This window comes from Ambystoma mexicanum, chromosome 1q, assembly GCF_040938575.1.
Source record: "Ambystoma mexicanum isolate Mex_15411 chromosome 1q, UKY_AmexF1_1, whole genome shotgun sequence".
Taxonomy (NCBI): Eukaryota; Metazoa; Chordata; class Amphibia; order Caudata; family Ambystomatidae; genus Ambystoma; species Ambystoma mexicanum.
The window spans coordinates 1,406,103,716-1,406,130,194 of record NC_090922.1 but is presented as its reverse complement, the minus strand read 5'-3'; the positions used below and the strand labels follow the sequence as shown (position 1 = coordinate 1,406,130,194).

The following is a 26,479-nucleotide window of genomic DNA, read 5'->3' as shown; positions in this document are numbered from 1 at the left end:
ATGATTGGGTAAGGCTGGTGGCGTAGAGCTTTATGATGTTGGCAGGTATCTCCTTTGCCGTTTGAGGGCCGGGATGCCAATCAGTGATGGTATGGCCCTCAGAATGTTGACCCTGAGAAGGGGCTTAGTCTGACATGTTGGGATTCATTCTTGCAAAGTGCAGGCTCGTTGTGCGACCGTTACAACAAATAATGGCTTCCCTTGATGTTATTAAACCCAGAAAAAGCGAAAAATGAAATCTGTCAAAATAGGAGCTATGAAGTCAAAGACTTCCCTTGACTCTGTGTGAACCATTGCTGCGACTCAGACAGATTCTTAAACATGATCATGCTATTTTTATTTGCCTGCAATATCTGCAGGACGCGATCCCTTCAGCTTGTGTGTCTACTTACGGAATTTTACTAATAAACATTGCTGCTCATTTCTTCCAAATCGTAGGTAGTGCGATTCTACCTATTATCTCTTACATAACTACTCACTCGAGTTGTCTTTGCCAGGGAAGTCATTTGCACCCAACATGTTAAGCATGGGAGCAAACAGAGTTCCCAAAAAGCATGGAATAAATAAATTCTCTTGTAATAGGCGGTGGCAGATGAGACCAGACACAGACCAGCTGTGGAGCCCCTTGTAATGGTATGGCCTTTATTTTACATATGTACAAAGTTACATTTCCAGTTACTTGCAGTATACACATAGGACAGGGACTAGGGCGAGCAGCCACCGGCTGTCTCACACACCCCCAGCCCAGTCCCTAACTGTCACTCTCAGAACATTCCCACGCATTCACTCAGCAACATTCTGCCGAGCTGCCAATCACCTCAGACATCAAGATTCCACAGCTTGGACAGAGCAAGCCAGAATAAACTCATACCAAATTCCTCTCTCAAATAGTTGGCCTTAATCACTGCTCCGACTTTGTAAGGACAAAGGGGACAGAGCGCCGTTTAATACAACCCGTAGACGCCATGGCAAGGGGGGTACGCTCCATAGAGTGCAAAGCCAGCATACATTGGAGCCAGACTTTGAACTGTGTTTGTGCTTGTGACTTTAGTCGACCACGCTCGTGTTGCCTCTCGGGAAACACAGCCCCTTTCATGGTTATTTTTACTCGCCATGATCTGATCCCTTGTTTACATTATTGCGTCATCGCCCACTTGGGTCAATGGGAGGTGTCACTCACCGACATCCCCGTTGCTTCTGAACTCCAGTCCGGGTTTTAGCCTGCGCAGTTTCCCCTTGCTGATAAGAGACACGCGGGTCAGTCGGGTTGTGTGCACCGGTGCGCAAGGGTTCTAGAGCGCTGCCAGTGGGGAGACTCGGCAGGGGCGAATAATGACCATGGTGCCAGCCAAGCTCCGGCAGTTCCTCTCCGAGCTGCAGGTGGAGCCCCTGACGCTCTCTGCCCTGCTCTGCTGCTCCGCGGCGTCCCTGGTCCTGCTCCGATGGCTGGCACGGCAGAAGGTCCACCGGAAGATGGAACGGGCCAGGCAGAGGCGAGACCAGGCGTTGCAGAAGATGGAGAGGGCGGTGTGCCAGTTTAAGCAGCAGGTAACCCGTCTGACCTCCTGACACATAAACGTGCGTCTCCAGCAATCACGTGTGTTTTGCTAGGATGCACATTCTGCAACTTTTTCAGTTCCATGAAAGTTTAGTTTCGAACTGAGGGTATCATTGGAAGCGCGTATATTTTAAGTGATAGCTCAGTGAGTTAAACGCTTGCATCTGAACGAATGTGGGGGTTTCAGGTTCGAGTGCCTGCACAGTCGGTACGACCTTTGATTCCTTCAATCTTGATAACACTGGGAGCGATTTGTTTTGGCCAAATAACCTCATAACCAGGGTGACATTTGTTAAGCTGTTATTTTTCATCAGAAACAAATCCTTTTTAAAAGTACATTGTGGTTATTGAAATTCCTGTACCCCTGTATTCTTGGCCAGAGTTCTGCATTCAATCTTGTCTTGCATATCTGTTCTTTCCAAATGGGTGGGTCTTGATGAAGCACATATATTATCACTATACAAAGCAACGCGTGTACCCGAGATTGCAATACCTTGAACACCTGGGGCCAGATTACAGAAACCTAGCACTGGTGCAAGTGCAAAGTTTGCACGGTATTAGCACTAGGGCAAAATTTCACCTATTTTTAAAAACAGTGGGTCACATTAAAAAACCATTGCACCTCGACAAGTGCAGTTTGGCATATTACCAAATGTTGTGGGATCGCTATCAAATTGTGTGCGCTATTTTCCACTCTCGAACTTCAAAAAAATATATATAAGAAAGATGGGGTCGGCAGCAAGTGATATCACTCCCTCAAACTTCCCACAAAGTTTGTACAAAGTAAACAAGAATATCAGAGTTCGGGAGGATATCTCGCGCTCGCACCAATACGTTTTTTATGAAACCTATTATCACTGTTTCTAAAATTCCTCAGGATAGGTTCTAAAAAATCTTCAAGTTACACAACGCTTGTCAATTCCATATATTTTAATTTATCTTCCAAGGTAAAGAACAGCCGACACGTGTTTCGACCCTTGGTCGTTATCAAGGCCTCTCTATGTCATTTAGTAATATTTTCCATCCCTATGTTGTAGACCCACGTGTCGGCTGTTCTTTACCTTGGAAGATAAATTAAAATATATGGAATTGACAAGCGTTGTGTAACTTGAAGATTTTTTAGAACCTATCCTGAGGAATTTTAGAAACAGTGATAATAGGTTTCATAAAAAACGTATTGGTGCGAGCGCAAGATATCCTCCCGAACTCTGATATTCCAGTTTGGCATATTAAAAGCAGCGGGACAAAAATTGCCCTAGAGCAAAAAAGATGCATTTACACCACATGTTTGCACCACGGTCAAGTTTGCCCTAGTGCTGCTACAGAATGGTATTTGCACTAGGACAAATTTAGCCCTGATGCTAAAATGCATCAACAATGTTATCTTTTTAGCACAAGGGCAATTTTGGCCCTCGTGCTTTTAAAATGCCAAACTGCACTTCGAGGTGCAATGGTTTTGTAATATGTCCCAGTGTTTCAAACAATAAGGCAAACGTTGCCCTAGTGCTAACACCGTGCAAACTTTGCACTTGCACCAAGTTTCTGTAAGCTGGCCTCCATTGTTTTAACGCTATACGAATACACTCAACAGCTCCATCCATCTGTCAGCAATTAGGACTTTCGGAAGGTGCGACCTGACAGGCAGTGCACACGGAACTAACAGGACTTAGGACCTCATTACACGGTAGGCGGTAAGGGTTTACCGGTACCGGTATTTTACCAGTACCGGTAAATCCTTACCGCCTTACTACGAGGTCCCTTTGCGGGTTGGGGAATTTAACGCCTGCTTTTTGCAGGCGCTAAAAAACAACCCGCAAAGGGACCCAGGGAGCTAATTACGGTACCGCAATTTGCAGTGCCGTAATTAGCACCTTCCCCTTTCCCATTATGCCCTATGGGGCAAAAATGGGAATGGGGAAGGGCAATGGTGGAAGGGGGAATTACCGCCCCGCCAACCTTGGAATGGGGTGGTAATTCCCCTTTGCACCAAGGCGGTGCCGGTATTTTACCGGCATGAACCATGGCGCTAATTGCGCCATGGTTCTCCGCCTACCGTGTAATGAGGCCCTTAGTCAGAAAGCATCCATCTTTGTGTTACTGTACCTCAGTCTGCAGTGGAACTAGGATGCCCATCGCCAGATATTCTGGCAGCACTGGTGAAGGAGGCAGAGGTGTAAAGCAAGCCATTTCTGTTTGTTGCTTTTTGTAGACTGCTTTCTTGCCACAAATTGCGTTTCTTGCTATTGAGTGCTGAGGCGATGTGTGAAAGCCATTTAGTGGCCAAAGTCTTTGAAGAAGTGCCAGTTTGAGTTTGGTCTGGAAGGTGGTTAGGGCGGGTCTGTGCCCGATTTCTAGGGAAAGAGACCAAAATGTCATCCTCAGAATTCCGACTCCCCAAATTCCGACTTTTTTTTCCGGCCCCCCCGTACAACACACATATATATATATATGGGGGGTATGGGATATAATAGTAAAAAAAAAACAAAAAGTCCCAGTCACACTGCACCAAGAAATTGCCAATTAAAGCGTTGTAGTCTGAGGTTAATTGTGGGTGAAAGCACAGCCTTACACATGTTTCGAGCTTGAAACACGTGTTTCGAGCTTGAAACACGTGTCAGGCTGTGCTTTCACCCACAATTAAACTCATACTATAATGCTTTACTTGGCAATTCCTTGGCACAGTGTGCCTGGGACTTTTGGGGTTTTTTGTTACCTACAGTGGTAGTATATTAGCAGTATACCCACACCTCTCAAACACCCGCAGCCTTGTGCCACTCCTGTTCTGTTTCGTACAAGCGCTGTGGACTTTGACTTACTTTGCCAATAGGGATATAATAGTAGTATGGGGGTTCTGCGGGGGTCTCCTCCCGCATATGCATGTGGTGTAAAGGGGGGTTGAATTTTTTTTATTTTTTAGGTCAGCATTTTCGGACTTCTGGGGGTCGTAGTAAACACATAGGCCCTCATTACAACCCTGGCTAATAGCACCATGGTCCATGCCGGTAACTTACCGACTCCGCCATGGCGGAATGGGGAATTACCGCCCCATTCCGAGGTTGGCGGGGCGGTAATTCCCCATGCCGCCATGGCCCTTCCCCATTCCCATTTTTGTCCCATAGGGCTCAATGGAAATGGAGAAGGCGCTAAGTACGGTGCCCCAAATTGCGGCACCGTACTTAGCACCAAGGTCCCTTTGCGGGTTGGTTTTTAACGCCTGCAAAAAGCAGGCCTTAAAGTCTCCAACCCGCAAAGGGACCTCGTAATCAGGCGTTAAGGGTTTAACGGCACCACCACCTTTTACGGCGCCGTTAACCCCTTAACACCTGGGTTATAATGAGGGCCATAGATCCATTTGTAGCTGACGTGAGTTTCAAAGACTTCACCTGAACTGTAAAAGCCTGTTCTCCCTAGGATTGACCAGGAGCATACACCCAGAGGGATGTCGGGCTCTGGCCAGGAAGTACGGTACGATTTTGGCAGAGAGAAACAAGGGTATCTTATTGGACAGGCCGTGAAAGACAATAGAAGGGGTCTTAAACAGCAACCTGTTTAATGTATAGCTGGTGAAGTTTGGCGAGTGGGAAGAGGAGCGAGAGCCAAAAATGAGGCAAGCTGCAGAGTTCTGCAGGATCTGAAGGTGTCTGGGCTGGAGAGCGGGGAGGCCCAAATAAAGAGAGATTGAATAATCCAGACAGGAAGGTCGAAGGGCCAAGGATGAAGAGATCCAGACGGATAGGGCAAGGAAAGTCCCATCTGGGGCAGGAGGTGCAGAGAGAACCAGCAGTAGAATGCTACTGGTTGTTCTATGGGAGAAGAGACCATTTTTCAACAAGCATGAATCCGAGGTTCTTGGCTATGTACAGTGGCTTGGAGCAAGTACCAAGACTGGGATGCCAAGAGTGGGTGCCCCATAAACTGGGCAACCCTCCAACTATAAATACTCAGTTCCATCTGAGTTAGGCCTGAGGGAATCGATGCCCATCCAGAATGAAATGGTGGCCATGCCTGACTGGAAGTGATGTCTACCCGTTCCTTGTCCCAAGCAAGAAACTGTTTGTCATCCATGTAAGTGTAGAAAGTATTGTCAGAATGAGCTATGAGGGTAGTAAGAGGATAAAGACAGAGTTCGAAAAGAACAGGGGAGAGTAATGTGCCCTGAGGAACACCACCAGTGAGGGGGCAAACAGATTATCAAGCCGATTCATGGAATAAATGTGCGCCGAAAATCCCGGCGCAGAGGGGCCAATGCGTGCGCTGCGCCGAAAATCAGCGCAAAGCGCAGGGAAACCAGCGCACGTCGATTCATGGAAGTCCCTGCGCAAGAAAAGCAGAGGACGTGCGCGGAAAAAACGCGCGGCGCAGGCCGGCGCACAGGTCAACCAACGTCGTGCGCCACGGCCACTGCGCCATCACTCCGAGCGCAGCGCACAGCTCTAAAGTAGGCGGAACACAGGGCGGGACACTCGGAATGGGGAATAAAATGGGGCACAACACTCGGAATGGGGAAGAATGTGGGCGGCACGGGGAAAGTTCAGGAGGCAAGTGCGCGGAACGCCCACACGCTCGCATACAACACGTATTCATGGAATAGAATACGGCAAAAAAGCGCACGCTCAAAGCAGCGCACAGGCACAAACAGGCACAAACACGACCGCCACAAGAAAGCAGGCGGTAGCGTGTCTGCGCCTGCAAGAAATGTGCGCTAAAAGGCGCGCCAACAAATAGCACCTATATACAGACATGACCAATGTACAATACTGTTGCCCTCCTGGACAAATGACGTACAAAGGGGTACCCACAAACACAGACACGCGCAGAGAGAAAAAATAAACGTGTGCGTGCATACCGGGGTGCGCGGTAAGTTCCACACGCGATATGGGCGGGTACGTGGATTGCAGGGGTGCGCGGGAAGTTCCACACGCGATATGGCAGGGAACGTGGATTCGAGGGGTGCGCGGGAAGTTGCACACGCGAAATGGCCGGGTACGTGGATTTCAGGGGCGCGCGGGAAGTCCCACACGCGATATGGCAGGGAACGTGGATTCGAGGGGTGCGCGGGAAGTTGCACACGCGAAATCGCCGGGTACGTGGATTTCAGGGGCGCGCGGGAAGTCCCACATGCGATATGGCAGGGAACGTGGATTCGAGGGGTGCGCGGGAAGTTGCACACGCGAAATGGCCGGGTACGTGGATTTCAGGGGCGCGCGGGAAGTCCCACACGCGATATGGCAGGGAACGTGGATTCGAGGGGTGCGCGGGAAGTTGCACACGCGAAATGGCCGGGTACGTGGATTTCAGGGGCGCGCGGGAAGTCCCACACGCGATATGGCAGGGAACGTGGATTCGAGGGGTGCGCGGGAAGTTGCACACGCGAAATGGCCGGGTACGTGGATTGCAGGAGTGCGCGGGAAGTTGCACACGCGAAATGGCCGGGTACGTGGATTGCAGGAGTGCGCGGGAAGTTGCACACGCGAAATGGCCGGGTACGTGGATTGCAGGAGTGCGCGGGAAGTTGCACACGCGAAATGGCCGGGTACGTGGATTGCAGGAGTGCGCTGGAAGTTGCACACGCGAAATGGCCGGGTACGTGGATTGCAGCAGTGCGCGGGAAGTTGCACACGCGAAATGGCCGGGTACGTGGATTGCAGGAGTGCGCGGGAAGTTGCACACGCGAAATGGCCGGGTACGTGGATTGCAGGAGTGCGCTGGAAGTTGCACACGCGAAATGGCCGGGTACGTGGATTGCAGGAGTGCGCTGGAAGTTGCACACGCGAAATGGCCGGGTACGTGGATTGCAGGAGTGCGCGGGAAGTTGCACACGCGAAATGGCCGGGTACGTGGTTTTCAGGGGCGCGCGGGAAGTTCCACACGCGATATGGCCGGGTACGTGGATTTCTGGGGCACGCGGGAAGTTCCACACGCGATATGGCAGGGAACGTGGATTCGAGGGGTGCGCGGGAAGTTGCACACGCGAAATCGCCGGGTACGTGGATTTCAGGGGCGCGCGGGAAGTCCCACACGCGAAATGGCAGGGAACGTGGATTCGAGGGGTGCGCGGGAAGTTGCACACGCGATATGGCCGGGTACGTGGATTTCTGGGGCGCGCGGGAAGTCCCACACGCGATATGGCAGGGAACGTGGATTCGAGGGGTGCGCGGGAAGTTGCACATGCGAAATGGCCGGGTACGTGGATTGCAGGAGTGCGCGGGAAGTTGCACACGCGATATGGCCGGGTACGTGGATTTCTGGGGCGCGCGGGAAGTTCCACACGCGATATGGCAGGGAACGTGGATTTGAGGGGTGAGCGGGAAGTTGCACACGCGATTTGGCTGTGTGCTCCCAGGCATTACCTGTACACCCTCCACGGCCCCTGCAGGCAGCACACACCACAGGGAACTACCCTGCACACCTGCTCATGTCTCCCACCACCCCCACCCCCAGCACTGTGGGCAACCTGCCAGCAGGCCCCCACCCATGGCCAACCCATGTCTCCCACCACCCCCACCCCCAGCACTGTGGGCAACCTGCCAGCAGGCCCCCACCCATGGCCAACCCATGTCTCCCACCACCCCCAACCCCCCATCCACCTGGGGCACCCTCCACCAGGCCCCCACCCATGTCCCCCTGGCCCCTGGTCCTGATGATACACAATAATGGCAGTAATGACCAGCATACCCAGCACAAACACCCAGGCAAGGATTGCATGCACCCACATAGTGAATGCAATCACATGACACAACCCCAAAGGCAAGTAAGCAAAAGAACACATGTCCGCCACACACACATACACAATGGGTGCAAGTCAATGTCAAAACCCATATCATGGCATGTAAGAAACCAAAGAAAAAATGACACAAGTGTAAGATAATATTAAAATGTATTAAAACATAAAAATAAAGTAAACTCTGACAACTATCTGGTAAAGCAAATAAAAGGTCCATGTCCGGGAACAAAAATGAGAAACCAAAAAACAAAGGATAGAAAAATGAATAGATTTTGTCCAAAGTAAACACATGTAGAATGAAATGAAAGATAAACCATTACGACATGGTGTGACCAATATGAAAGTAAAAAAATTTATCTCACAAAAAATAACTATATTTACAGGATTGTTCAAGGGTCCATGAGCCCAACACCACAAATTAAACCTAATACTAACTATTTAAAAAAATATGTACAAAGAAGTGGCCATTGTCCAAGCGGTCCAAAAAAAAAAAATTAAATAAAGGAAACCTAGCACTAACTAACTAAAAAACTATATACAAAGGCAGCGGGCTAGTCCTGCGGCTCACTTGGTGATGCTGGCCAGGGCATCCTCGAACTCCATGTCAATGTCCTGGAGGCGGGACTCAGTCCTGGCCCCGAGGTCTCGCAGGGACAACCCCATGTGCTCTCCAAATTCCCTGCGAGCCTCCTCGAGGCACTCAGCCCGCCTCAATGCCTGATGCATGGAGATCTCCGCCCTGGCCATGGCGAGCCGCTCCTCTTCCGCCCGCTGCCGCTCCGCACCTATCCGCTGGCCAAACTCCTCCCACACGGAACACACCGCCATGCCAGGGTTGCCCTGCCCTCCGGCCGATGCCTGCCCCTCCGATCTTGATGGCCCTGAGCCATGATGCCTCCCACGTCGAGCCCGCTGCTGCCTGCGACGCCACTGCCTCTGCCAGCACGACGGCATCCAGGCTGATGGTAACCACCGACGCCGTCGTGCACGTGCCCTGCCCGATGATGCCGGCACATCTTCCATCTGCTGGGGTCCACTTGCTGTGTCGTCCACCCCTGCTGGACCTCCGACTCCCAACTGCGGCAGGGATGGGATCCCCACCGAGCTGGCTGCATTGGTCGGGGCAGGTCCACAGGGGGCCATGGTGGCATCTGGGCCGGAAGACGGCAAGGAGAACGACTGGTGGATAGCCTGCACAGAGGAGGAGAGGGCCGTCAGATTGGCCAACACATGCAGGAACCCCCCGAACATGGCCGATCCCAATTGGGCCACGTCGGCACGGTGCACTTCGTGATGACGTGCGTGCTCCTCCCGGGAAGCACGCACGGCATCACGAATCACAGCCGTGCGCATCGCGACCCCAATCAGGACCTGCTCCACGCGGCCAGGGTTTCCCACGGCCGCAGGTGGAGGGGAGTCAGTTGACATGGACATCCCCTCTACCTGCGGACGGGCCTGGGACGGGGCATCCCTGCTGGTGCATGGTGGTGCACTCACAGGGTCAGGGACAGCGACATGCACAGGCCCCTCCACGGTGACCTGTGCTGCCTCCTGCCCCTGGCCCTGGACTGCACCACTTGCACCAGCAGGGATGCTCCCACCAGGGCCCATGTGTGCACCAGTGTCGGCCTCCTCCTCCTCTGTGCAAACCACCAACCTGGATGGCTCCTCACCGTCTCCCGCCGTAGCAGGCCCCTGTGGGGGCTCACCCACCCCTTCCGCTGCAGCCGTGGGGGCATCCCCGCCGCCTTGCTCCACAGCGCCGTCTCCGCCCTCTTCTTCACTAGCCGCTGCGTAGAGGGAGACAAAGAACACAAGCATCAGGCTACTGTACAATGGTCCCCTAGACAGGAAGCAATAGCAGATGAGCACCCCTGTCAAAGTACACTTCCATCATGTCCCTCCACAACACATGGGTCAGTCCAGGCAAAACACACACAGTAACAGGCATGGTGCATGCCATGCACATTTCCATGCATGTCCAATTGACACTTGAAACATTCAATGAAATGTAACTCACATGCATCATGGCTCATGCATATCACATGCACACACTACACCTCAGTCACATCCATCTGGCCACAATCACACCAAACACAGGCAAAACAAGGGTAAGGTGGGTGCGTCACTGAATCTGTGCATTGTCACACACATGAGTCATGCATCCATGGCATGCACAAGTCACAGACATGCAGGTCAGGCACACAGACATGGCTACCATATATGTACCTGGCATCAGCACCCATCCTCACCCCCATCCATGTCCAGGTACAGAGACTGGCATGCTCTCATGTCCCAAATCTGCATAGTGCTCCCCATGCCGCATTTCTACACATGCAACAACCATGTGGGTCACACATCACTGGTCGCACATGCATTACCATGATGTCCCAGCACACATACATGCATACATGGCACATGGCACACATACAGGCAAGTATCATAGAACCAGCACACCGCAACATGCCCTGTCTCACACAGTGATGCTTGGACACTTACCGCTCAACTCCAGACGGGTCTCCCTCTCAAGGATCTGGGCGTGGAGCGCTGGGCGTACGCGTTCCAGGACCCTCTTCTGGATGGAACTCATGTGGCCCCGGCCCCCCTCCACGAGGCGCCGGGCCTTCACAAGGGTCCTGGACCTCAAGTCCTCCCAGCGCTTCTTGATCTTCAAGACGTTGCGGGTTGCCACCCCCTCCGCGTTGATGGCAACCACACAGTCGGCCCAGATCCTCTCCCGTCCTTCCTTGCTGGCGCGGGACGATCCAAAGAGGGCATCATACTGCCCCAGGACATGCTCCACCAGGACACCAACTTCGGTGGCAGTGAAGCTGGTGCCCCTCTGCCCCTCTGGCCTGGGGTTGCCACTGGTGCCAGATGTAGAAGTGCCCGACATGGCAACCCCAGAGGCAGGTGTGGGTGGGCAACTGGGTCCTGGGGCTGGGCTGTGGAGCGATGTAATCCCAGTTGGGAGTCTTCAGTTCCAGCAGGGGTGGACACAGCAACTGGACCCCTGCAGATGGCTGATGTGCAGGCACCAAATGGCAGGGCACGGTGGCAGCAGGCAGGCAGGCAGGCAGGCAGCAGCAGATAGCACGTGGGAGGCTGCTCAGGGCACTTGGGGGGCAGTAACTCGGCCTTCGGGGCAGGAGCGTGGTGTTCCGTGTGTTTTCGGGTGGCCAGCTTGATACGGAGTGATTTGGCACGTGAAATTCCTGCACGTCAGCGTGAAATCCGAGGAAAGGCCCTTAGCGCGTAAGTGCGTCAGCACGCATACGCGATTCTATTGGACCAGAGTCCCTCATCGCGTAAGCGCGTCTGACGTGATCCGCACGGGCGTTCCCCACTCAGCACGTGAAGACGGAGCACACGTGGAAATCCTGCACGTCAGAGTGTCATCGCGTGTAATTGGCCAAAAGTGCGCGTATACGCCATTGGCCTATGTACGTGTATTTCAGGGGCGCGCGGCCACTTACACAGGCAAGTACGTCAGCGCACCTGTATGCCTGCAGCGTGGGAATTTCCACACGCGATTGGAGTGGGAACTCGATTCCAGGGGTGCGAGGCTCACACGCTGCCTACTACACGCGCAAGGCATTAATTTGCGCACTTTTCAATAAACAAGCCAGATGCAAGGATGAACATACCGTTCCTAGCAGCAGTGGCAGTGGGCTACCAAAGGAGGATGAGGAGGAGAGTCAGGGCCAGAATATTCACACCCAGAACCAGCCTATTCGGGATGCCTGATGACCAGGTGTATGGGAGGTACAGGTTTCCAGCACACATCATACTGGACCTGGTCAGTGAGTGGGAGGATGACCTCACATCACCCACCCTGTGCTCCCAAGCACTCAGCCCCCTGCAGAAGGTCCTGAATGTACTGCACTTCTTGGCCACTGGATCCTTTCAGCGGACAAGTGCCATAGTGGGTGGTGTGTCACAGGCCACGCAGTCACGCTGCCTACACCAGGTCTTGAACATCATCACTGCACGGCCTTCAGTCCGCAGGCACATATATCTCCCCAGGACTCATGCAGAAAGGCGGACGTGCATCCAGGAATTCTATGGTGTGGCTCAATTCCCCAAAGTGCTTGGTGCAATTGACTGCACACATGTGGCTCTACGTCCACCCAGGGCAACAGAGCACATCTATAGAAACCGCAAGCACTGGCATTCCATCAACGTCCAAGTTGTATGCAATGCCAAGGGAATCATCACATCAGTATATGCCAACTATCCAGGGTCCACCCACGACAGCTTCATCTACAGAATGTCTACCCTATGCCGGGACCTAGAGGCTGGCCAGCATGGAGATACATGGCTGCTTGGTGAGCATGAATGCCACTCCACATGCATGCATGTCAGATACTGGGTCATGACACAACACCACTAATGATACCCATCACCACCTCCGCAGGGGACAGTGCCTACCCTATCAGCCCCCACATGATGACCCCAATCCGGAACCCCACCACGCCACCCCAGGTAAGGTACAACACAGCCCACATTGCTACACGGGGCATAGTGGAGCGCACATTCGGAGTGCTCAAGTCACGCTTTCGCTCCCTTGACCGTTCTGGCGGGCAGCTGTTATATGCTCCCCGAATAGTGTGCAGGATCATAGTGGCAGCATGTGTCCTGCACAACGTTGCAACACGCCGGGGCCTGCCCGTGGACATGGTGGTGCCCCCACATCCACAACCACATGCACGCCCGCTGCGCATGGGAGGGGAAAGGGCACGGGGGGAGGCAGCCCGTACGCAACTGGTGGCCAACTTCTTCACCTAGGAATCACAGTGCTGGCTAGTGCACACTGCTCTGGCACATACCATCTGACAATCAATGATGACTCTACCTGACAATGTCTGAAAATTACTTGACAATGAACTGTCAGATACACATCAGCCTGAGATTGTTAACATGGAAGTGTCAATATGTGTGCACCCCTAGCTACACATACACCAGCTATGCATCACAACGCAAAGACACAACTCCATCAATCTAAAATGCATTGCCACAGGCGATTCACTACATGACAACATTGCCATGTCACCCACTCCCTTCACAGTCCCGCCACTGAGGACACCATGTCATGGTATGTGACAGCAAACAAACTGGCCATCACAACATGACACCAGTGTCACAAATAGCAGTGCCCCAAATGGAACATAGCCGCACTTGAGCAGCTAACCGCCCTGGAGCCACTACTACACACATGTGTAAGAGTAATTTCTATCAAATTACACACCAACCCACCCTGAAGCCCACCCAAACAAGACACATTGCATGTAATCAATGGTAGTCTCATTACCTGATTCAGCTGGTATGTCCTCACCGTCCAGATGTACAGTGATGGCGCCATGCAAAAGTGTCAGTGCACATCTACCGACATGTAGTGTGACTCCAGAGAGTATGCCCTTGTGAAGATCTGTGTGAAATACCTGCAAAACATGAGCAACATATGTAAGTAGAGGCACATATCATACCATCATGCATAGTTAGGTGCAACAACAATGAACACTATGAATGTCTACACAGTATTGACTATGGACTGGCCAACAGCTCATGGGAGTCCAATGTCACCGTGTAATTTGCTGTCACTTGGGCACACCCTTTGCAAGCCCATGGAAACGGAAGCAGGAGGGGTGTGGATGTCTGCTACCCAAGCATCGAAACCAAACTCAGGACAAGCCTGCATGTGCCCAGCCACAATACAGTGTATGCCCAGGTACCCACACAAGGCAACACTCTTGCAAAATAAAAATGAAAAAGAGAAAAAATGGCCATGAAAGGGCCGGCGGGGGGGGGGGGGGGGGGCACCTATGAGGTCCGAGGACAGGATGCACGCCACAATCCACCTGTGTGGATCATGGGAAAGGAAAACACCCCATAGGCTCGTGGCCCACACGGCTACTCTGTTGTGGGAGATGAGTCGCTATGGCTCTGCCCAGACCCTGCAGCTGACTCTGGAGGTGGGGGAGCTGCCTCAGAAGATGGTGTGACAATGGGAGGCAGCCCACGCAAAGCACGAGTTTGCTCCTCCATGGCTGCAAGCAGGCGGGTCTGGTAGTTCTGGTTCTGGGTTATAATCATGCGGAGGTCCCCATGCAGTAACTCCCGGGATGACCTGACCTCCGCACGAGTTGCCTGCATCTCGGCCGAGAGCGTCCGTGTCAGACGCTCCAGCTGCTCCTCTGTCCTTCTATGGGATGAAGCCTCAAGCTCTAACAGGGTCGACCTGAGGTGACGGAGTTCTTCCCTCAGGGCTTCCCTGTGGCGCTGGGACTCCATGGAAAGTGATTCCCGCAGAGTCGCCAGTGCCGCCCGCCTGTCCATGTTGGACGCCAACATATCCTCCCTGTGTGCCTGGCAGATGGACTCTGTAGCCTGCTCCAGTCGCTCCATCAGCCTTTCTGGGGGGACAATGGAAGTGGCCACCCTATCCATGGCCTGTGCAATCATCTCGGATGATGCTGCCTGTTGGGTGGCCATACCGTAGATGGATTGCTCCCATACGGTATTGCCAGGTGGCATACGGCCACCACGTTGACGGGCACCACACCTGCCTGGGGCAAGGCGGACTGCGCCTTGCTGTGCCGGCAAGGCCTCAGGCTGCAGGACTGCATTCCCTCTCTGATCTGCAGCCCCAGGAACAGGATCAGAGATTGGGTGGTGTGGCCCTGCATCCGTAACCACCGGAGGCTGATCTGCCGACACTGACATCCCCATTGAGGCCAATGGCCTGGCTGCAGGTGGGTCGGACAGAGGAGATTCTCTCCCAAGAACACTCACCTGCGACTGCACATAGGTGTCATCCTCCGAGTCTACACCTGAATACTGCTCGGGGGAGGAACCCCCAGAGACACCCCTCGACAGCACGGCCTGCAGCACTTGTGGGTTTTCACCCACAAACACACCACGTCCCTCACTTGTGGTAGGTCGGCCCGGGTTGCCCTCCTGGGACGGCTCCACCACCACATCCCCAGCATCAACAAGTGCTTCGTCCCCTGCAAAGACATGAAAGAGAAAAATGGAAACAGGCATTAGCACCATGGCATGCAACAAGGGCTGATGAACAACATAGGCAGTAGTCCTACGACACATGTCCTACATGACTGGGAGTCCTCCTATGCATTCACCATCACTGGGTCTGTAGGGGAGGCTCAGGGCATACTATGTACTGATTGGAGAGCAACGCCTGCTCACCTTGATGCCTAGCACTGCCATCACACATTGGGCGGTGATTGCCATGTCAAAGGCACATGCCATCACACACATGGCATGTGACATAGCCACCAAGTGAAGAGGGAGAGGAGGGCTACTTTTTTGGATTTCAACCACTCTGGTCCTGACATTGCATCGTCACATCAATTAGTATACATGTTGTACATGGATCTGCTAGTCCAAATTGGCAACGATGCACAGTGCCTTGTCTACATCAACATAATGCAGTAAACATTGTGATTCCACCTCCCCAACACCTGTAACGGAATAATTTTGCATTCGTGAAGCACCGGTCAAGTAATGTTTGTAGGTGCAGCGGAGCACTGAGGGGTGGTGGGGCAGAAGGGGATGCCAGTCAACAATACTACTGGTGCTGGTGTCATTCATGTCACGCAAGTGCAGGGGTGGGTGGCACAATGAAGTGCAAGGGGGAGTGGCGGCTGGAAGTGCTGTACAAGGTAAGTAGGACTTGACGTCAAGGGCAGATGGTGTTAGGCGCAGACAAGTGCTGGGGGGGTGGCCTATAGGGGTACAGAGACAATCATGCTGTGCTGTGGGCTCGGAGGGGACAGGGGAGGTACACACTGCTTCTGGCTCGGCAAGGTCCTTTCAGATTTCTATGTGTCCTGCAGAGTTGTCACATGCCGCAGATATGTGCCCTTGGATTGGGGATCTCATCTTGGTGAGAAGGGTGAGGCGCTATTGCCTTTGGAGCATGTGGCAGGCCAGTTTGCCAGAGGATGGCCATGATGCAGGACATTCCCTCTCTGCCACCCGGCACCTGTGGTTTGGGTTCCTAAGATCCGAGTCATGCCAGGACTCTGCATTGGCATGGGGCTTCAGACAGGTGGTCATGACCGTGGCAAAGACATCCAGTGTACCTGACATGGAGTGGAGCATGGAGTGGGCCCTGTCAGGATGGGAGTGAGCCTAAGGGGGAGCTGGATGGGGGGGAGATTTTGGCAGCATGAGCCTCGACTGACACACACTTCATGGGTCGGAATACCAAGAAGGTGTGTGACAGTGGTGAGGGTGGCTTTGCCTGTGGGGTGTTGAGGGTGAGCTGGGAGGAGAGGAGAATGTGATCACTCCAGGAGAGAGGAGTGCAGAGATGGACGGAGAGGGGAAAGTCAGATGAGATCAGAGCATCAAGAGTGTGCCCTGCAGAATGAGTAGGGACAGACGGGAGTCTAGAGGGTGAGAGGGAGTTGCTGAGGTCACAGAAAGGTCACGTGGGGGCGTCAACAGGCATGCAGGTGGATGCGTACCGCACCAAGGATGAGGAATTCTGTGTCTGGGGACATGAGTGAGGAGGAGAGGTGAGGACACTCAGAAAGGAAGTAGTACATTTGACCAGTTTTCCCAGACACAGTACGCACTGTTTGAGAATGTCAAGGTGTGGTGGACAGAAACCTCACACAAGCTATTCCAGAGTGGAGTAGGTCTAAGTAGGTGTGACAGTGGCAGGAATACCCTCAGGGAAGCCAAGGGCACACCCCCCCTGCACAGTAGTGGCGGGCCAAGGAGAGGGTCAAGGATGCAGACAGAGCTGGCCGTCAGACATGTTTCCATGAGACCAAGGATGTCAAGGTGCATAACCTCATGTAAGTGACAGTTATCGGAGGAATGCCTGATGCAGCCGCAGTGAAAGGAGTGTAATTGTGGAGGAGGTTGACAGCCTTGTAGGACTTACGGGGAGTGCTAGAGATCAGAGGTGCCGCATGTGTAGGAGTTGGAGTGGGAGGCGGAGAAGGTTCATGGGAGGGTGCAGGGAGGCAGTGCAGGATTGATGAGGAGAGAGGAGGGGGGACAGCAGGAGAGGTAAGGAAGTTGATGAGATGTGGGTAGCATTTCTCAAGGAGATTGAGGTTGGCCTAAGGGCCTTGGACTGAGACGCTCCCATTACCATGCACATCAATAGTGGTATCTGAGGATTGGAAGGAGGCCAGGAGTACACCCCAACGGGTCCCACCTATGATGGTGGAAGAGGAGCAAGGAGAGAGGACAGGGACCATGTGAAGGGTCTATGGGACAGGCAAAGGCATGTATGAGCAGATGTCAGTGAGAGTTAGCTTAGAGTAGGCTCAGATGCACTGGTCAGCAATAGGGTGGGTCGCATTGGAGGGCAGGCTGCCCTCATTTGACTTTTGGCAAGCAGGTGTCGTGCGTAGGGCACGATGGTCTGAACTGTAGAAGTCATGGAAGATAGACCATGAAGAGCAGCATGGAGTGTGAGGGAATGGGGCTCGAAACCAGACGGTACCAAAGGACCCAGGAAGGAGGTGGATGTCAAGGCTACATCCACAGTATGACTGCATGTTGGTAGGCATTTATATACAGAGGACGCATTAGCATGTGGTATCATTGCATGTCAGGCATGTGAAGATGAAACTTGAATGGCTGGGGGAAAGGAGAGGAATGGTATGTAAGACATCAGATGAATAGACAGGGGAGTATGAGCAACAATGTAGTGACAAAATTACTAATCAAGGGCAACTTCCATGGTGTTGGCCCATATGTGCACTGTTGCCAGTAGGGATAGTGCTGTGGCCAGATGGTGTTGCACTGAACATACTGGATGAGGCACATGGGTGCCACTATCAACTCTGCCACACACCCCCTTGACAGGCACCCAACATGAATGCTTCACACACACACCATGCACATGGATAATACACACATGCATGTGCACTCACCGGATGATGCCTCGTAATCAGGGAGGTCTCCCACACCTTGGAGTTGTCCCTCGGTGACGTAGGATCCAGCTACGGACTCGTGTGGTGTGAGTTCTATTTCCTGTGCTGGGGACCCACCTCCAGTCACCAAGGTTGCGGCATGACTTGAGGCCAGCTTATCCTTTGCCCTGCGCTTAAGGTCATTCCAGCGCTTCTGGCAATCACTAGCTGTGCGCCTCACTACTCCAAGGGCACTTATTCTGTCAGCAATGGTCTGCCAGTGTGCCTGGCGTCTGGCATGTGTGGTCTTGGACCCTGCAACGATGACCATTTCCCTATCATGATCTGACACATACTGAACAAGTGCATTAAGTTCGGCGTCTGTGAAGCTTGGCTTCCTTGATGGGCCGGACTGTGCAGCCGTGTCTGGGGCATCAGCCTGTGCCGGACGTGCACTCTTCCTCTTGCGCTTGGAAGGGGGTGGGGATCCAGAGTGTCCTACGCCGCTGTGGACACTAGGGGCAGGAGCCGTGGTGGACTCTGTACTGGGTGTGTGTGATTGCCCACTCAGCATGGGAGTAGGTGCAGGCATTGGGGGTAGTGGGATGGGGTCAGGCCTGATCTGAGGTGCATGAACTAGGACCGACACAGTCTTGGCAGGGTGTATGAGAGGTGGGGTGGATTGAGCCACACCCTGGCTACGGGGGCCAGCAGATGACCTATCTGGCATAGATGCGCGTGCCCTGATGACACCAATGTGCACCGGTGCACGTGCAGTGGACCTGCTGACCTGGATGTCAGCGATGGAATCACCCTCGGACAGGTCTGGTGCCACAATGGCCTGGTCCGACATGGGCTGATCAGGGTTGGTATCAGCCACATGACTCTCAACTGGGGGGGGGGGGGTGGGCATGGGTGTCCCTGACTGTTCCTCCAGACTGGGGGGAACAGGGGCGCCCTGCAAGTCACAACCACGTCCCCTGTTGGATCCTCCACGGCCACCACGTGTGGCTCGGCCACCTTTGCCACCCTTACGGCTTGCACGCCTCCCAACCATGGCACTGATGGTATTGTGCGTATGGGAGTGGGTGTGCACAATTGTCCTGGGCAATTGGGTGTCAAAGGGGTTGGGTACCAGATGGTATTCGTACCCTAGTGCAGTGGCAAGGCTATATGACACCCCTGGGGAAAGATGACGGGTCACGCAACGCACAGGCACCCCAAAAAAGTTAAGGAACGTGCACAATACCCCTCCTAGACCACGTGTGCTGATGGAAAACCCTGCACTACGCTGTGGCATCCAGTAACACAATGAACGTATGCGTGTCACACGCGGCCTAGATTGACCTCTGAAGGGGTAGGCTACACACGGGGCAAGCACAGATGTTAGATACGTGCGTGACTCACCGTCTGCCAGGTAAAAGAGCGTGAAAAAATAGCACTTTTGGTTGGCAACACCCCCGCCAAAAGAAGAGGTGTACGCTGTCTGAGGAGACAGGACAACTGTAGAAGGGGACACTGTTTGAGGGAACAGGCCCAGGAAAACCAGTACAAGAGGAAAAAGAGAAAAGAGCTGTCAGAGGTAACAGGGAGTACGAACTGGAAACGCCGTGAAGTAAATCGCGTGTGAAACGACAAGAAGTACCGAATTCACCCACTCGCTCTCCACGAAAAGCACGTACAAGGAAATTGTGTTCAACACTACCTTTTATACAGGCCCACACGTACATCGTCACTTACGGCGTGTACGTGCTTGGCCCATTTTCACCAATCACACGCTTTGGCACTCCTGCGTGTAGCTCTCTTTTCACCAATCACACGCTTTGTCACTCCTGCATGTGGATCCTTTTTCACCAATCACGCGCTTCGACACTCCTGCGTGTAGCTCACTTTTCACCAATCACACGCTTTGTCACTCCTGCATGTGGATCCTTTTTCACCAATCACGCGCTTCGACACTCCTGCGTGTCGCTCACTTTTCACCAATCACACGCTTTGTCACTCCTGCATGTGGATCCTTTTTCACCAATCACGCGCTTCGACACTCCTGCGTGTCGCTCACTTTTCACCAATCACACGCTTTGACACTGCACGTGCAGGTAACTATTGACGCACATATGCTGGTGACGGGTTTTCGCGCGATGAGTGTGGGGTTTTCAGGTGCAAAATCACTCCCTATCAGGCTGTCCACGCGTTCTAACACGAAAGACCACGCTCCTGGCCAGGAGGCCAAATTTAAGTCCCCAAGAAGCCTGAGCACGCTCCCACCTGCCATCGGCTGCTGCCTGACTGCCTGCTGGCCACGTGCCCCACAGTGCTGGTGGGTGGGGGTGGTGGGAGACATGGGTGGGGGCCTGGTGGAGGGTGCCCCTGGTGGATGGGGGTTGGGGGTGGTGGGAGACATGGATGGGGGCCTGATGGCAGGTGCCCCTGCACTGCTGGGGGGTGGGGGTGGTGGGAGACATGGGTGGGGGCCTGGTGGAGGGTGCCCCTGGTGGATGGGGGTGCAGGGGGACATGATCAGGTGTGCAGGGTAGTCCACTGTTTTGTGGGCTGCCTGCAGGGGCCGGGGAGGGTGTACAGGGTACACCTGTGGGGGCCCACCCAGCCTATTCGCATGTGATAATTCCCACGCACCCCTGTGATACACGTACCCTGGCCAATCGCGTGTTGAACTTCCCGCTACCCCTGTAATACACGCACCCTGCCTGTTCGCGTGTGATGATTCCCGCGTACCCCTGTAATACACGTTCCCTGGCCTATCGCGTGTTCTACTTCACGCGTCCCCCTGTAATACACGTTCCCTGGCCCATCGCGTGTTGAACTTCCCGCTACCCCTGTAATACACGCACCCTGGCTGTTCGCGTGTGATAATTCCCGCGTACCCCTGTGATGCACGTTCCCTGGCCTATCGCGTGTTCTACTTCACGCGTCCCCCTGTAATACACGTTCCCTGGCCCATCGCGTGTTGAACTTCCCGCTACCCCTGTAATACACGCACCCTGGCTGTTCGCGTGTGATGATTCCCGCGTACCCCTGTAATACACGTTCCCTGGCCTATCGCGTGTTCTACTTCACGCGTCCCCCTGTAATTCACGTTCCCTGGCCAATCGCGTGTTGAACTTCCCGCTACCCCTGTAATACACGCACCCTGGCTGTTCGCGTGTGATGATTCCCGCGTACCCCTGTGATTCACGTTCCCTGCCTAGTCGCGTGTAGTACTTCCCGCGTACTCCTGATTTGGAGATTGCCCGCTTTGCTTTCCTTGTTTGCCTGCCCTGTGAAGTGGTCCGGGGTTAGCGCAGCCCTTAGCGATGATTTAGCGCTTTTGATGGCTTTTCCGTGCGCGAGGGCGTTCTTGGGGGCGTTACTGGCGCTGCTGCAGGCTCGCTGCGATTCTCTGCGCCACGGCTGTTTTGGGAGCTTGAAATCCATGAATACGCTGTGCGCGGAAATCTGTTTTAGCGCACGTGCCTGGCGCAGACTATCGCAGGCGCACGCTGTGCGCCAGCCGCGTGCGCTACTTGTGCGCTGGATTCTATGAATTACCCTGTATATCTTTAGGAGGTTGGCAGACGGAGGAACCTTACGGTTAGAGATAATGACATCTGTCATTTACAGCGAACCTGCATTACAAAATCTGCTTGCAAGCGCTACCTTAAATATGTCAGCTTCATTACAATAATATTTAAAGATGTATTGGGCCTCATTATGATCCAGGCGCTAAGTGTTTAACGGCGCAGTAAAAAGGCTGCAGCGCCGTTAAATACCTAGCGCCTAATTACGAGGTCACTTTGCGGGACCCGACCTTAATGGCTGGTTTTACCAGCCGTTAAAGTAGGGACCCGCAAAGGGACCTTGGTGCTAATTACGGTACCGCAATTTACGGTACTGTAATTAGCGCCTTCTCCATTCCCATTGAGCCCTATGCGAATGGGGAAGGGCCATGGCAGCATGGGGAATTACCGCCCCACCAACCTCGGAATGGGGTGGTAATTCCCCATTCCGCCATGGCGGACTCCGGCCTGGACCGTGGTGCTAAAAGCACCATGGTTTAGTGCCAGAGTCCTAATGAGGCCCATTGTCTGAAGATTGTGGACCTCATTACTCATTGCTATTAGCACCATGGCTGCCTCCAAACTCGGTTCCGGGTTCCTTGAATTAGGAATTACCGGGTCATTCCAACCTTGGAGGACCCGGTAATTCCTCATTTAAAAAACCCATCCCCATTCCCATTTGAGCCCCTGTAGGGGAGCTATTAACAGGCCCGTTATTAGCTCCCTGGTCCCCTTGCGGGACCCGCTAAGTACATCTGGTCTGACCAGACGTTCTGAGCGGGTCCCGCAAGGGAACCTTGTAATAGGGTGGAATGGGTTTACCGGCACCATTACCGGCGCTCTTAAACCCATTCCACCCACCTCGTAATGAGGGCCTGTGTCTCTGACATGGATCACCGACATTAGTGACTCTAGGTAAATAAGGTCCAGGCCACTCTATTGTGGGCACGCCCCTTTTGCATTTTTGACCCGCTGCCTCCTAACAGTCAATATTATATTTGCAACCTGGACGCAGCATTTTCTGCATTATCCTTAATAAAGCTGACAGCCACTAAATACGATCCAGTGCAGGGTTCCAGGTGCTGCTTTCAGCAAAGATTGAAGCGGATACCAAAAATCATACGAGGGGAGCACGATGTGCGACTGGAAAGCTTGTGCGCTGAGCTCTCACCTCAGAGGGGGGGGGGCATTTTTCTGAGGCCAATAACTTGACTACCTGTAAAGTGGGTTATAATAACGGTTAGTATGACAGAGATTAGAGGAATCCGACGAGAAACACTATTAAAAAAAACATTTACCAACCTTTTTCCCTTCTTAATGCAACACTTTGAGACCATATTTTGTCTCCCACGTTATACAAACTCTGGCTGAGTTTTCTGAACGGGGTTTCCTGCCAAGTCCCCTTCCTGACTCCCGAATGTTCCATGGATCAGGCTAGCCGTATCTAGTTTCCTATCAATGCCTACCAGTAATTTGCCTCAGTGGCAGCACTAGAGAAAGACTTTCTTATGAGTCGCCTATGGCAAGGGGCTTGCTGAGGCCTGCCACTGCCTCCAGCAGGTCCACCCTCCCCAGACATCACTGGAAGCCTCCTCTTTCCCCGCTCTACTGGCTCTGTCACTTGCGCTTGTCGCAGAAATGTGTCAAACAATACATACCAACACACCCCGTGTCATTCTGTGCATTGTTGCCTAGTCCTATTTTTAGTTTGGGCTATAAAGCGCCACCTATAGGTGAAACTATTCCATTTGGGGAGAAATGGCAAACGAGGAGGGATACAAAGCTTAACATTGTTATTTGGTATTTGCCCACCCATTGACTGTCCATAGCCATGCTAATCCTTATGGTCATTCCCCCAGTCTCTGCCCCTCCCCGCCCAACAGACCTCCTCATGGGAACTCATTGAGCTCACTTTTATCAAGCCTTACCATCAAACTTTGTGATCTAAGTGCCTGCCACAGTTTTTTCAAAGCAGTCTTATTTGAGTTAATGGCTTCATTGGGGCTTTAAATCTTCTACTTGTGTAATGCAAATATCTAAAGGTCTGCATTCAGCCGCTCGATTTATAAGCACTAGGTGTGTCCTTCACTGAAGTCCTGTTAAAGCAATCATTGGCAAAAGTAACCATTTTGCCCTGTGTATATGTATTAGGCATTTGCCAGACAGTGCTATTATATGCCCATGTATTCGCACCATTTTTCACCTGCTACCATCAATGGCCAGTTAATACCACTTGAGCAGTGCCTGGCTATTGCCCTTCTCATGCCTACACAAAAGCCCAAACTGTTGGCATTGCCAATGCTTGTTTCATTTGCATTCTGGAACTTGCACTTCTATAATTAAGTGTGAAAACAAAACTTCAAGTTGCAGGAATTCCAGAATACAGAGTACAAACCAGGACCGGAAGAGCATCACTGGAATGGAAATGGAACATGCTATCATGTATGATTTTTGTTTCAAGGACAATGGAAGTGATCGCTGGAAATGTTTTCTAAAATGCCCTTCAAGTTATTTTGAAAGATGTTCGTGCACCTGTTAGAGCAGGGCTATAATGCCAGGGCTCCCAGGTATGCAGACATGAAGCTGTTTCCAAGGCGATTGTGACCTGAATGGGAACCGTTAAGATGGCCTGGTAAGTCTCAAATTAATTACCCAGAAGTTCTGGAGTCATTTCAAAATGGACCCAATACTGCAAGTAGGAAAAGTGTAAGGCAAAACCCAGCTTTGTTATCATCAAACCTAAACAGGGACAGCATACAAGCATGACATTCTTAGAGTTGTCACTGGTTACATAAAAATTAATGGTTTACATATTTAACATTTGTCATAACTGACTTGATATGATATGGTATCTGATAGTTTATTCATATAGCGCGTATACACAATGGGCCTCATTACGACCCAGGCGCTAATGGGTTAACGGCGCCGTAAAAGGCTGCGGCGCCGTTAACCTATTAGCGCCTAATTACGAGGTCCCTTTGTGGGACCCGACCTTAACGGCTGGTGTAGACCAGCCGTTAAAGTAAGGACCCGCAAAGGGACCTTGGTGCTAATTACGGTGCCGCAATTTGCGGTACCATACTTAGCGCCTTCCCCATTCCCATTGAGCCCTATGGGGCAAAAATGGGAATGGGGAAGGGCCATGGAGGAAGGGGGAATTACCGGCCTGCCAACCTTGTAATGGGGTGGTAATTCCCCCTTTCTCCATGGCGGAGTCGGTAACTTACCGGCATGGACCATGGTGCTAATAGCACCATGGTTTTCCGCCAGGGTCGTAATGAGGCCCAATGTGTTTCAAAGCGCTTCAAGGCAAGGGCGGGAATAAGGGAAAATACAATTACATTTTTAAAGGCCATGAATAGTAACGATGTGAAATTAACTATCATACTTGGCCTGACGACATTTCAGATAAGAGATAAGACATAGGGGGCCTCATTACGACCCTGGCGTTAACCATGGCGCTATTAGCGCCATGGTTGACGCCGGTAAATTACCAACTCCGCCATGGTGAATGGCGGAATTACCACCCTATTCCAAGGTTGGCGGGGCGGTAATTCCCCATTCACCATTGGCCCTTCCCCATTCCCATTTTTGCCCCCATAGCGCTCAATGGGAATGTCAAAGGCACTAATTACGGCACCGTAAATTACGGTGCCGTTATTAGCTCCTAGGTCCCTTTGCGGGTTGGTTTTTTAATGCCTGCTAAAAGCAGCCATTAAAGTGCAACCCGCAAGGGGACCTCGTAATCGGGCATTAAGGTTTTTACAGCGCCGTTAACCCCTTAACGCCTGGGTTGTAATGAGGCCCAGGGCCTCATTACACGGTAGGCGGTGGACCAAGGTGCTATTAGCACCTTGGTCCATGCCGGTAAAATACCGGCACTGCCTTGGAGGAAAGGGGAATTACTGCCCTATTCCAAGGTTGGCGGGGCGGTAATTCCCACTTCCCCCATTGCCCTTCCCCATTCCCATTTTTGCCCCATAGGGCATAATGGGAATGGGGAAGGTGCTAATTAATTAGCACCCTGGTCCCTTTGCGGATTGGTTTTTAACGCCTGCTAAAAAGCAGGCATTAAAGTACCAACCCGCAAAGGGACCTCGTAGTAAGGCGGTAAGGGTTAACGTTACCGGTACCATTACCGCCTTCCGTGTAATGAGGCCCACAGATAAGGAAGTGAGGGGGCGAGTGGGAAGGAAATGGAAACAGACAGGCGACTACCGTACTAGGCCTGACGAGCGACATTTGTTGTAGAGCCGGAGATTAGCAAAAGGTGAGGGAGAGGGGTGCAGAAAGGGAGGGGAGGAAAAAAACAAGCGACTAACATACTAGGCCTGACAAAATATCAGATAGTGCTGGAGGGGTGGGGGAACAATTAGGGGCGGGGGGAGACAAACAAGGTTGCTATCATACTAGGCCAAGGACAAGTCTGATAGAGTAAGTGCACAGAAGAAAGTAAGGGGAGCAGGGGAGGATATAGGAAAAGGGAGAAAGGGAGAAGGAGAGAACAGAGAGTGAGCAATGCAAAAGTGGAGAAGCAAGAGGGGAGAGCGAATACAATTGCAGAAGTCAGTAGTAACACATCATTTTGTGAGAGAACAGCAAATACAAGCCCCGATTCCCGATGAAAATGGGAACAGCATGATTCAGGGCCACCATGAGTACAAGATGTAGGGGAAGTCCAGCATGAGAATTGGGAGAGGGTGACGCACTGTGAGACTATGAAGTCCATAAAAGTCAAATC

At 52.6% G+C, this 26,479-nt stretch overlaps 1 protein-coding gene across 1 annotated transcript in view; it reads left to right on the top strand.

The window, feature by feature from the left end:
* Positions 1 to 1,226: 1,226 nt before the first annotated feature.
* Positions 1,227 to 26,479, top strand: part of LOC138548298 (vitamin D3 hydroxylase-associated protein-like) — a 428,655-nt gene continuing 403,402 nt past the window's right edge. The window contains exon 1 of the mRNA XM_069642266.1: positions 1,227 to 1,548. Within this exon, the coding sequence (XP_069498367.1) occupies positions 1,333 to 1,548 (216 nt within the window). The 5' untranslated portion in view covers positions 1,227 to 1,332. The remainder of the gene's footprint in view (positions 1,549 to 26,479) is intronic.